The 12907-nt window shown below is 44.0% G+C and overlaps 1 protein-coding gene and 1 non-coding gene across 2 annotated transcripts; both read left to right on the top strand.

Annotated features, from left to right (window-relative positions):
- Positions 1-3161: 3161 nt before the first annotated feature.
- Positions 3162-3235, top strand: TRNAW-CCA (transfer RNA tryptophan (anticodon CCA)). The gene has a single exon. It is a non-coding gene; the product is annotated as a tRNA-Trp (tRNA).
- Positions 3236-4869: 1634 nt separating this feature from the next.
- On the top strand, positions 4870-6424 carry LOC141025422 (uncharacterized). Its single transcript, XM_073500701.1, has one exon. It carries the CDS (start codon positions 5654-5656, stop codon positions 6422-6424), a length of 771 nt encoding a protein of 256 aa, XP_073356802.1. The 5' UTR covers positions 4870-5653.
- The last annotated feature ends 6483 nt before the right edge of the window (positions 6425-12907 follow it).

Here is a 12907-nt window from a genome sequence, read left to right as displayed (position 1 = left end):
GTTCGATTGGACATGTAGGTTATATTCGTACTGGTTTCTCATGTGGAACCATAGAAGGAATTCAATCACTAGTAATTGGTATATTATTTATGCATCAATGATGATAGATGCATTCGCCATAGTTCCAGCATTACGGCAAACCCATGTCAAATATATAGCGGATTTGGGCGCTCTAGCCAAAACGAATCCTATTTCGGCTATGACCTTCTCCATTACAATGTTCTCATACGCAGGAATACCCTCGTTAGCCGGCTTTTGTAGCAAATTCTATTTGTTCTTCGCCGCTTTGGGTTGTGGGGCTTACTTCCTAGCCCCAGTGGGAGTAGTGACTAGCGTTATAGGTCGTTGGGCGGCCGGAAGGTTGCCATGAGTAAGGTTGGGAGACCGAAGGCAGTTTTCCGTGCACCGGACACGTAGCTTACCGAATCAGTTGCAACACAGATGGGAATGCATGCTACGAAAGACAGGGTCGAGTCTGATACATCAACTGTCGACTCCATATCCTTGTACGAGTCAACAATCACTACACGAGATGAACCTGGGTTTGGTGAATGGAAGTTGTCCTTAGGTGTAATAGTACTCCCAGTTACTGTGCGCGATCATATACTGAGGTGCTCCCCGTCGGTTGTTGGAACGACGCGAGCCGGGCCGGGCCTCGATTCCTTTCAAAAAGATGAAGGGACAGATGTGACTAATTCCCCATCTCATTTGGGGCGGAAAACGAATCGACATCTCGATGTGATACAACCCTTTTCATTTTCGTTGGGAAAGAACGGCGAAGTCCATCCGAACCCTCCAATGAAGAAATAAGAGGAGATCAAAGCGCCAATGGCGCGCGAAGCGCATGCGGAAGGGGCACGGAGAAATAAAGAAGTGTGGGGAGCCCACTTCGTTCTCTCGCTCTCCTCGCGGCGCTCCTTGCTCGTGGAGCGGCATACCGAAAAAGACGCTCAGATGTGGATTCGAACCACTGAAGGATTTCAAGGGCAATGCCCCTTGCTCTTCCCACTGAAACAGAAAAAAAGGATTTGCAGTCCAGCAAGAAAATGGATGCGCGAACGTGCAACGGCTTTCGCGCTAGTTGCCCAATCCGTTGCTTGTTTTGCTCTAACCAGCTGAGCTACCAGAACCACTTGCCTAAAGTCTCTTTTCTTCATCTATGAGCATCCTACCTGCAGTGGAGGAGCTTGCTCAAGAACCGAGAGCCGGCCAGGGACTGGACGGCCCTCGTTCGGGAAGGTCTTCTTCGCTGTAGACGCCACCAAGAACAAGAAAGGGGCACTCCGCTCCTAGTCACTAAGCAGCTATTCTGTCTAACGGCGGACTCCATCAATCTGAGGTTCTTTCTCTCATGTAATTTCGCCCGCCCGTTCTACTTCCGTGCCGGAGGAAATGGGATTCGAACCCATGATACAATCTTCTTGTATGTCGATTTAGCAAACCAATGCCTTAAGCCACTCAGCCATACCTCCAAGTTGTTGATCGGAATTGGATGTGCCGGGTTGGTTGCCCGAAGATCCACTGCGTAAGCCGTAGCGCGCGTACTCTTCTTTACTGAGCGAGAAAGACTCTATCCAGATCTATGGATCTCCCCAGCGTCCAAGCGAGACCCCATCCAAACCAAATCCGCCACTCGTTGGGCGAGGCCTTGCTTTCTATGAACACCTCACCACTGAATGAGAAACTTAGCCTCCGACCCGACCAAGAGAGAAGACAGGGTCAAGCCGACGCCGCCCTTCCTCACCTGCCTGAATGGAATGAATATCTCCTTCGTCTAGTCGAGAAGGGAAAAATCCCGGCGGGGAACAGGACCGTGACTCTTCTAAACCATTACATGACGGAGAAGTCCATTCTCGTCATGATCGATCCACGTCCTTCCATAGTGCCCGGAGAACATGCTTCTAGAAGATTCTATAGTGATCCACTGGAATCGGCCTCGGGTGACGCCTCCCTAGTCGTCGAAAGATTTCATCCCTCGCTCGGTCGTTAAGGTGGGGTGAAAACTGCAATTAATGCTCTATCTCTGTCATAGAATATGGGATACTCACTTTCAATGGCCTCGCATCCCCAGAGCCTCAGACTGGCCTGCCCTTCAATTCGGGGTTATAACGGGTCCGGTATCAGCAACACCAGCCAATCGTGTTGGTACGGTGGGTTCCCCATACCCACTATTCGGAAAAAAGCTTCCCATAGCAGCTCAAACCTCCGATCGGGAAATGGGAGTTCTAACCGGTCCTAACCCCAATTCCAAACAAATTGATTGGATCGAGGTTCGTGCAGGGAGAGAATAGAAACTAATAACGATGGAGCAAGAAAACGGATGCAGTAACGCGCAACGGCTTTCGCGCTAGTTGCTCAATCCTTTGCTTGTTTGGTTCGAGGTTGAGCTCACCCGCCGCCCTACGTCAGTAGTCTTCCTAACTTCTATTCCCTTTTTTTTGCTCTAAGGTAAGGTCCTTCAAGAACAGCATTGCAGTCGCAACGGGACTCTGGGTGAATATTGTCCGCCCGTATGAGCCGGGCTGTGAATATTTATAGGTCGGGGTCTTTACTGAAAAACCACAATACTACACTACAACAATTTGAAGAAATCCGCAAGTGACTCTAATTTGAATTCACTAGTCGTGTTGAGTTTTTTTATTTCAATATAAAAAATCTGCCAATCTCGATATTCCCCAAGAAATCTATTTTGTATGGTTCTTATTTCATTGAAAACGTTTCCATGAGACTTTCTTACATTAAAGAAGTCCATGACTTGTTCTAGGTGATATGAGGTTGAATAGGCTTTAGAAAAAAATGCAAAGAAGGGTACATGAGGGTGGAATAAAAATAAAAAAGATGACCCCTTCTTTCTTCCTGAGCATTACCGATAAATATTCATTCTTTATACGTTAGGTTGGGTTTCAGATGTATATCATTTATTATATGAAACCAAAAAGAAGAAATGACAAGAAAGTTGTATATAGATGGAGGAATAAATTATGATGAGGAAAACAAGGCAGGGGTTCAAATCCTGTCATCCCTACCTATTACTTCTCCTATGGAAAGTAATGAGGGATCAATTGAGATCGATTCAAATTGGACAAAATTCAGAGTTTCATTTTTCTATATGCATGCGGTACAAAAATCATCCTTTTCTTTACTGCTTTATCTCCCGGAAAGCGCTCTTAGTTCAGTTCGGTAGAATGTGTGTCTCCAAAACCCAATGTCGTAGGTTCAAATCCTACAGAGCGTGATTCTGTTCTTGTTATGTCGAATCCAAAAAAAAAAGAACTTATATAAATATAAGAAAATGAGACAGTAATGAGGTCCATATCGTCATCATAATAAAAAGAAAGATCTGCAAGCATTCTTTATGGGAGTCGGGGCTTTTTGATTTGAAGTTGCTGGAAAAGGACCTCTGTGATCGGTTGATCATTAGTCGTTTTTTAAGGTAAGTAGGCAGGGGTGTCTTGATCGAAACCGAACTTCAATTCCACCCAGCTCAGATTCTATGCAGCAGTCGGGAAGACCTGTTTATACTTTTATTGAGAATTCCATTTCTTCCTGCCGCACCCCAATTCTTTCCCAGCAGTTGAAAATTGATATGAGATCTTGAACCCAGGGCCACCAGCTTTCCCCCAAAAAGGGGAGATCCGCTGCTTACTGCTCACGGAAACATCCGACCTTATGGTCAAGTCGTCCGCCTATCTTTTTGATTTCATTCGTTTTCCGATCGCATAAAAAGTCATGAGATCAAAAAAGAAATGTGAGAATGTAGTTACAGATGTAAAAAAGTCAATATCTCGTTCTCTTGGTCCATAGATGGGGCGTCCTATCCGATCCCCGTATGTAGCCAGCCACACTCTACTCGCAGGTAAAATATTGGCGTAGACAACAGAGAATGTGCTAGGTAGGAAACCGAAGGAACTCTTACTATACGAGAATTTGCAATTCAATATGACAACCGATCAGAAGGGATTGGACGATCCAAATGCGTTGCCCTCCTTCGCAATACCGGAACTATCTGACCGAGCTCCATCAACACAGAAAGCGGAAGGGACAGTAGATACGGATAGACTGGATCCGGAAAGGGATTTCAGCCAGTCCTTGCCTATTGCTGGGCTGGTTGTTTTGTCACGGTCCGATTAGTAGAAGGTGAGTGAGTAAGACGAGGCCCCCGAAGCGTAATGTAGAGCTATACTGCTCTTGTTTTTCCTTCCGCCCTGCTTAGGAGAACTTTGTCTAGAACCCACTTTAGCTAGCTTTCAAGGATACCATTACAGATGAGTGAAGCGAGTATACCATTTCCGGAGCTCCCGAAGTAGCGCGGTAGCGGAAGCCCTTTCTAGTTCAAGCAGTTCCAATTCCTATTCTGCTTCACCGCTTACACCACACTCTATTGGTTCGCCTTGTGGTGCCTTTCGATCAAGGTCTACTTTGGTTGATCCACTTTCTTCTATAGCGCGTTACCCGCATCGAAGTTAGCCAGGTTCCTACCGCTTCTTGATATTATGGATTTTGCAATCCCTGAACGCCAGTGCTTCTTCAACCAACGGATACTATTTAACATAAATAATAAGTAGAAATGGACAAACGAGTGTGGCTACACAGAGTGAGGAAAAAACATGGTGGTACCAGCATTGCGTATCACTCACTATGCTTTATGTAATATGGCTTAAGCAATGGTAAAATGGGAGTCCTGAGCAAAGCACATCTGATCGATATGAATGAAAGATACATCCGTATTTTCTTCTCCTTCGAAGGTTAGGTATCCGCTCGTTAGTTCAGCGCCGCACAAATACTGACCTTAAAAGGGGCGACTCCCGCCTGTGCTTAAGTTGTTTCAAGCTTGTAAAGACTCGCGATCGGAAGATTGACCTGGTTTTCTTTCAGCTGAAACTCTACCTAATGGTTCAGATTCCCCGGGTCCATGGGTCCATGGCCGCTTAGCTTAGACAGCCTTGTTAGAGACATGAATGCGGGGTTCGGTTTCCAATTGATTTGTATTCACCGGGACCTCCCCTTATTGGATTTTCTCCACTTTTCTAGTTGCTGTGGAAAGAATGTTGAGCAAATGAGTTTAAGGGGTGGTTTTCTGTTTACTTTTTTTTCAGCCTACGTCGTCTCCTTCCAGAACCTCACAATCATTAGTGTCTGAAGTTTCATGATGAATATTGGTTTCACATTTTATTGCTTACGTGAGGAAATATCAATTTGGAACTCGAATTTGTATTTGAGTTATGATGAGGAGTGAGGTAGATTCGCATTATTGAAGAAAGCGAAGAAAAAGGATGCTGCTATGGCTTGCTTGTGGCTCTTTCTTCTATTGGCTAGTCTTAGGCATGATAGTTTCAATTTCTTTTGGAAAGCAAGTGCGGCTCAGTCATAAGTGTTAGTAATAGCATGAAGTAAGTTGTCGGTAGCCGGCATTAGGTAAAAGGAAAAGTTTCTCAAAAGCATCCAGAAATATCATAGAATGGTGATCGAGATCACCTTCACGGGAATCATCCTTTGCAAATTGGGGGAAGGGAACCAATCAAGTCACCAAGAAGTTCCCGAAACTTGGTTTAGTATTAAGGTTCTTCTCTTCCAGCGTTTAGTATTCAAGTTCTTCTCTTCCAGCCCCCCGGCCCCTCTTTGATAAGGAAAGTTTTAATTTCTCAAATAAAAAATGACAAATATGGTTCGATGGCTCTTCTCCACTAGCAGGTTTACTGCTTTCTATTTGCACTTTTGTATTAAGTTTCCTTATATATACGATTTTTTATTATTTTCTATTTGTCTATTTTTATTTATAGTGCGTTTTATTTCGATTATTCTTCTCCCAATCTGCAATCTTTTCGGAGCCTCCTTCATTATTACTCTTCCTCCAGAGATTCAGGATCCCCAAGCTCTAGCTCATTTAGCAGGGCTAAACTTCTATCTGAGCCTTTACGAGCAGGATCCTGGATGGGTTACGTTCATTCAGAACGAGCTTAATCACAATACCCCTCTGGAGGACATACCTGGACGGCTTAAGCTCTTCCCAATGGAAGAAAAGTTGTCTAGTATGCGACAAGATGTCATTCAGGAATTTGTGGCGCTTTATCAAAGAATAGGGCCTTATCTACTGATCGAGCCCTACTTGGTCGATGAAGCGCTTCGTTCCTATCTGGACCATATTCACGCAACTGATTCTTTCACTATTCTCCAAGCGTCTTATCAAGATCTGCGGGAGAATGAGGGAGGATCTGTTTTCTTTAGAGATGCTGTTTCCCACAACCGGGATCTCCTTGAGGCGGAAAGCTCCGCAAGGAGGTGCCTGGAAGTGGAACAGAGGATCCGATGGGAAGAAATCCCCAAGAGCAAGGCAAGTCTCGAAAGAGCTGAGCATGAGCATGCTCTCGACTTGTTTAAGTCGGAGGATCTTAGAAGGGAATTAGAAAAGAAAAGAGCGGGGTAGCTCAGTAATTCTGATTCTTTTCTCTTCCAGCCCCCGGGCGGGCCCCTCTTTCTTTTCTCTTCCAGCCCCCTGGCCCCTCTTTGATAAGGAAAGTTTTCATTTCTCAAATAAAAAATGACAAATATGGTTCGATGGCTGTTCTCTACTAACCACAAGGATATTGGGACTCTCTATTTCAGGTATCTAGCTCGTCCCTCTAGCGCTCGTAAAAGAAATCCTTCTTGTCCGAGAAGGCAACAACCATTTCATTTCTTTAACCCGGATTGCATTATTTAATTGATTTACTACGTCGTGTACTACGTATTGGTTCGCGAATGCGTTGCTTGAAGGAAGGAAGCAACTTTAGAGGAGGGATGCCGTCAAAGGGGTATGCCGGATTTTTTATATGCTAAAGATACCGGTTCAATATGTCATTTCTGAAATCGAGGACCACACCGCTGGGAGGACAACTCAAGCACCAAAGACAAAGGTATCACTCGTAAAAGTGATTTTCATCGTAGTACTCGCTCTTGCGTTAGGTAAAATCCAGCGTTAGGTAGGATAGGCGGGTATTCTAGGGATATGCTCATCCGCTGCCTGCGTAAGGTTCATATCTGTCCAAGGACAATGGTATAAGGTTCGCATCTTCCCAAAGCCGAAGAACTTCTTTGAACTACAGCCAAGGCAAATCTCTAGTATTGGTATCGGGGGCCGGTGTCTAGGGATAGGAGCCGTCAAAAGGAAAGGCGAGAAGCCCTGGCTTTGATGACATCCCGACCTGTAGAAAAAGGATCAAGCAGAAGGAAGATCTGCTAAAGATTTTGATGCCTCGGTCCTTGCAAAACAGAGTCCTAAAAAAGGAAGTGGGTTGGGCTCTTATCTTAAGTGGGATGTTCGGCCATTGGTTTCAGCACTGACCATAAGTCTGAATCTGATGAAACTTAAGTGCCTTTTACTTTGGTTCGTGAGATGACCGTCCCATTAGCCAGCCTCATCCACAGCTTCGCTAGATTTCTTTGATCTCGTGCATTTGCAACGCGGTGCTCGTAATCTCCCCAAGAGGTTGCTATGGCTTGGAGGCTCATCAGGTCTAACGGACTTTCGTCCTTCTTCTCCTATAGGCGGCTTCGCTATCGCTCCTGACTTAGTATGGAAACCGGTATAAAAGACAAGTGCTCACCCTCAACTCCAAGGAATGGGAGTGAAATTCATTCCATTCCGTATAAGTAAGTTGATATGATAGGCTTTTCGGCACATCCTATGGAAGGCTCTCACCTAGCAGGCCTCTTTAACCCAGTGCTGGTACATTCTACAGTGGGAACCACCAGCCCCAATTGCTTATCCATTCAGTATTGGGTGCCATACTAGGAGTTATTATCATATAGTGAAGCGAGAAAACGACATATGCGACCGGTTTTGCTTTTAAGAAGAGTGTCATCCCAGTGTTGAAGTAAACCACGAATCAAAGCCTAGGCTAGCCTACCAGTAAAGAGCTTCCTTCTAGGAAAGGTTTCATGAGATGTTGATGTGCTACCTTCTAGCCTACACCAATGTCTTAAGTTTCCCTCAATGAACCAGACCTCGAGAATTCGTTCATCCCTTCGCTCCAAGGATTGGTCGAGTACTTGGCCACATGCATCAGTAGGCCTGTTGCCGGGATGTCCCATTAAAAAGGCAGGTCCCATATTTGAAATAAAAAAATAAGATCAGATAGCGCTCAAGAGGTTTTTCTCCATACGAGAAATCCTTCACTCGCAGGGAATTCAAATAAATGTGTTGAAGATCATCAAAGAAAGGAAAAAGACTGAATTCGATCCATCTCCTCCCTTTTTTTAAACCAAGAGCTACTCCTCCCTTTTCTTTTTTATGTAATTTCAATACGATTTCGTTTGTGTTCATGTTTTCAATTTAGAACCCCACGGAAGTGAATAGAAAAAAAAGAAAAATACCCCTGTGATACGCCTTCCTTTACCTATTTCTTGATTGATTGATGTTCAATGGAGGGAAACTTGCCATTCCTTCTTTCCTTTGAAATTGTACATTTTTTGATTCTGAACTAATTATATCCTTTTTGTTCCCATCGAGCTTTCTTGCCTAGTGACTAAGGATTTTCACACTTGTTGTGTCTATAAAAGATTTTCTCATAAAACACTAACAGAAGTGTTAGAGGGATTCACTTTCGATAAGAATCCAAAAGCAAGTTCCCTATACTACCTTCTTTCCCTCCTCTGTTTCTGTCTTTAAGTGGCAGTGCATCCGGCAGGAATCGAACCTACTTTTTGACCCATTTTGCCTTTCTAGGTTGGTGGGCGCTTTCACCATTCAGCCATGGATGCTTTAGCGAGTGAACTAGGTTTTTATTTGAGAGTGAACTAGGTTTTTAGTGGTATTCCTTCTCGAGCTTCGATTTCTTCCATTAAGGGAGATTTGGGAAAAGATGGAATAGGAAGACGTGTTTCCAGAACGAACAAGATACAGGTAGAGAAAGGGGAAGTTAGCAAAGTTAGACAAGATTGGAATGGGCATCGGAACATGTATTGATGTACCAGATCGGCTAATGCTCCCAGGTTGATGCGATGTATTCCACCAGTTGACTGGAGACTTTATTATTGGTATATCGATCGGTCCAGCACGGATTGAAATAGGAGCCGGTTCGACAGGAAGCTTTTGAAAACGTAGTGCACCCAGGTAAATAAGGAACAAGATGAATACAAAAGTTAAACGAGCATCCCACACCCGAAAGATACCCCACATAGGCCTTCCTCGAAACCCCCCAGTCACTAACGTAAACAAAGTAGAAAAAGCACCAATTTCTGTACCGGTTCCGGAAGAGCGAAGAAAAAGGGGATGTTTTGTTAATGGGAACAAGGAACTATTTATAGTTGTCGCGATATAAATAACTATACTCATCCGAGCCGTAGGAACATGTACATACGAAATACGAGAATTTCCACCTTGTTGAAGATCTGGTGGTGCTACCCGAAGACTTAAATGAATAGCCATCGCTGTTAAGAACAACCGATGCCTTATGTGTATTGGATCCGCTCTTCTGTTAGCATGAACACATGAATGAGATTCTATTCCTCTTCCTTATTCTTCCTAAATAGAACCCCCCAACCTAGGTGCGGAAGTAAAATAAATCCTTGTTTGTACATCGCTGAACTTACATACCCGGGCCCGGCTCAACATTCTTTTAAAACAATTGAATAACGGCTTTTCCATGACTTGGCCATTCAATCTTGTGAACTAATTGAGACCGAAATTGGATAAAGAGATACAAAAGGAGAGGAATACCCAATCGATGAAAGAAGATGAAACCCTTCTGTTTCTATAGAGGTACGGGAAACGGTTGGGGGCAATAAAGTAGGTGAAGTGGTTGGATTTTACGAGCTGTTCCAACCACTGTTGGATGTGATTCCAAGAGCCGAACGAGAATGAATACCACACAGAAGAGTCAAGACCGGGCTCCCTAATTGAATGTTTAACTGATCCATTCCGGATCGATCGAATTGGTACGGAAGTTGTAACATGGGAAAAGCACAGAAAACACGACTTATTTGAATAACCCGGTGATCTACCAATTGTAGAAGTAGGATTTTTGGCAAGCAATAAGCACTTAAATAATACAATTCGAGTGTACCAGATTCTTTATCATTTCGAGGAAAAGGTTCGGGAGGAAAGGGAAACAACAGAGGGATCCGAATCGAACATAAATGGGAATGACAAGAAAAATCTTTTTCAAAACCTATCATTAAGGGTGTGACGACGATATACGAGAGGAATAAACAAAACTCATGATTGGTGTGGAGGGGAAGATCTGCTTATGAAATTTTTCAAGAAAGAGCCGTCTCATTTCCTTACTTCTGCATTCTTTCGAATTCATTCACTTCGACGGCTGGCGCTACGCTAGCTTTGCATGATTAGCTCCGACAGAACAGGTACTACATTTCCTTAGTTGGATCCGCTCTTTCTCTCTCGTGCAGTTGTTGCTTCCGGCTATTTATACAGTCATCAATCAGCATTGATCTGGGTAGTTAGTCAGTCTCTCTCTTTTTGCCCGTCCTTCTCTATCTATGAAATTCCTAATTCAGGGAGTTCGCTTTCCAATATCTAAATGTTCATGCAAAGCAACACACAAAATGCAAGAACTTACACACAGAAGTCACACGGTATGCTGATCGTTCTGAAATGATAAAAAGTATGGGATTTCATAGGAGATTCATACATAGAGATCTAAACTCATGGAAGGGCCCGGCCAGCAAACGAGATCTCTTACATCCAAAGGACCATGCCAATCAAAGATGAACCATTCACCGAGCCGAGTATGTGGAAGACAAGACACGGCTAGATAAGTCAAATAGAAGATATTGCTTTTACACGAGCAACTCTTTTCTTCATGTGGGTACAGCCCACTTTTCCTTTGATGAAATGCGAACACAAACTTCAGGCATCCAAGAAAGAAGTCAAGATCAAAATCGAAGCATTGTCATTGGGTTGAAGATCAATTCATATCGACAAGACTTTCCATTCATCTTTTTGTTGATATTTGGATTCCGTTTTCAAATAAAGTCATCTTGTAGTTAGAAATCACCTTTAGAATCATCAGCCTCTGTCCCTACACTGACTCGCTTATCCGGGATCGATCCTCACTACGGTCCTTTATTTCGAAACGAGGATAGGTCTCTCGCGGAACGAGGTGTAGATTGAGAAGAAAGATGAGCGTATGGTCCATACTCACTCGGGTTCAAACTTATTTTGCAGGGAGAAATGGGTACATGCCTGTAGATCTTCTTCTCACAGCGAGCACTTGATTACGGAGCCTGATTCTATATATTATTTATGGATTATTATAGAATCTATCTTTTTCTGCAAATCATACTGGGAATCCTATTACCAATACCTAAACGTTTTCTTTGTCGAAACAGAAAGGAGGGAAATTGGATAACCGACGACACGAGTTTCCCGTTCAACGTTCCGCTTCGCTCCACTGTTAGATAGGCAATTCAATAGTTACCGACGAAAGGAGTTCCCCTTCTCTTGGCCAATTGACGTTCTGCTTCAATAAGTCATGACCTTCACTCTCCTCAAGTGAGGAGGGCATATTGTTTGACCAACAAAAGCCTCACTAGTTCCTTCTTCCCGTTCACTAATCCCGTAGCCTGATACATGTTATTTAGTTTGTGTCTCCTTGTTCTTGGGAAGAACCGAAGGTTCATTCGCGGCACTCGTAGACATAGTTGTATTTCAGGCCCTCTTCTTTCCCTAAAAAGCTAATAAATCAAAACAAGAGAAAAGTAGAAGCGAAAGCTCGAGTCGAAGAGTGGAGGTCGCTCGGTAACTCGAGTCGATCAGTCCCATTCATTCTTGCCCGAAACAAGTGGGCTATTCATTCCGGTGCCACCTTTGTTCAATCGAGTCCATGTTCTCTATTTCCCAAAACCCATTCGTTCACCGACCCGTGGACCAGAGGTTTAAAGCTTAAAATTGAGCTTTCTAGCTTTCCTTAGTACAATCTTTTGCTGAGAGCAACCCCGGGTTCGTTCCTAAGACTACACTCACAGCTTTCTCTGTTCATGTCCCGGCATAGGAGATCTAGTGGTAGGATAGGGGATAGAGCTTTAGGGCTGCAATAAACCTCATATGCGCGTGGCTCATCATAAGACCTTACCTTGATGTCCTACCCAAAGACTTCAAAGGTAGTCACAGAACAACCTTTCCGAGTTCTAACTTCCAAACCTATAACTTGCTTTTCTTGCCTGCTTCCTATCTGACCTATCAATCAAAGAAATGTTCTAGTTCCGCGATACGAGCTTGACTGTCGCTCTGAGACAGTAGATTTCTTGGTTGGGGGTCCCTTTATCAAAGGCTCCCTTCCCTACTGATCATACAACAAATGAAGGTGGTTAGAAAGATGGCACATCGATCTTCTGTACACCCTGTTCGTGCTGCAGAACAAAGAAAATCCGCCTTCCTTGGAAAAAAATCCTGACTCCGAAGTATCAAAGGAGATTTGGGTGGCCCCTTCTGAACAGCCCTTCATTCTGCGACTCGAGTAGGCTAGGATTCGTGTCTCAGCCGGAAGGGGTCGTAGGACTGACTCAGACAAAGCGTTAGAAGTACGATCTCCGAATCTATAAGCTTTGGCCTGCCTTCTTCCCTTAGCTAATCTCTTAGGTAATAAGAAAGTGGTGTTAATTGTCACACTAAGGAGCTGACCAGTGACATTTCTGTCTCAATTGAAGTCAACCTTACTATACTCGCTTGTAGGAGATCATCGCTCAGAAGGGCGTTCTTTCGCTAGAAAAACAAGAGTTTGAAGATCACCCAACCCACGAAAAGGTCCGAACTCTCGATCTAGCCCCACTTCCTATAGCAATTTATCGACATGTTGTTTCGAATGTCCTTGAAAAGGCCTACACACATACCCTGCCACTCGATGTGTAGTGGGTTTGTTCAGTAGAGATGGGTAGAGCGCACAAGAATTGGAAGGAAAGTTTCACCCTT

The sequence above is a fragment of the Aegilops tauschii genome, chromosome 6, assembly GCF_002575655.3.
Source record: "Aegilops tauschii subsp. strangulata cultivar AL8/78 chromosome 6, Aet v6.0, whole genome shotgun sequence".
Taxonomy (NCBI): Eukaryota; Viridiplantae; Streptophyta; class Magnoliopsida; order Poales; family Poaceae; genus Aegilops; species Aegilops tauschii.
Note: the sequence above shows the minus strand (reverse complement) of the source record. Positions and strands in the feature narration are given on the sequence as shown.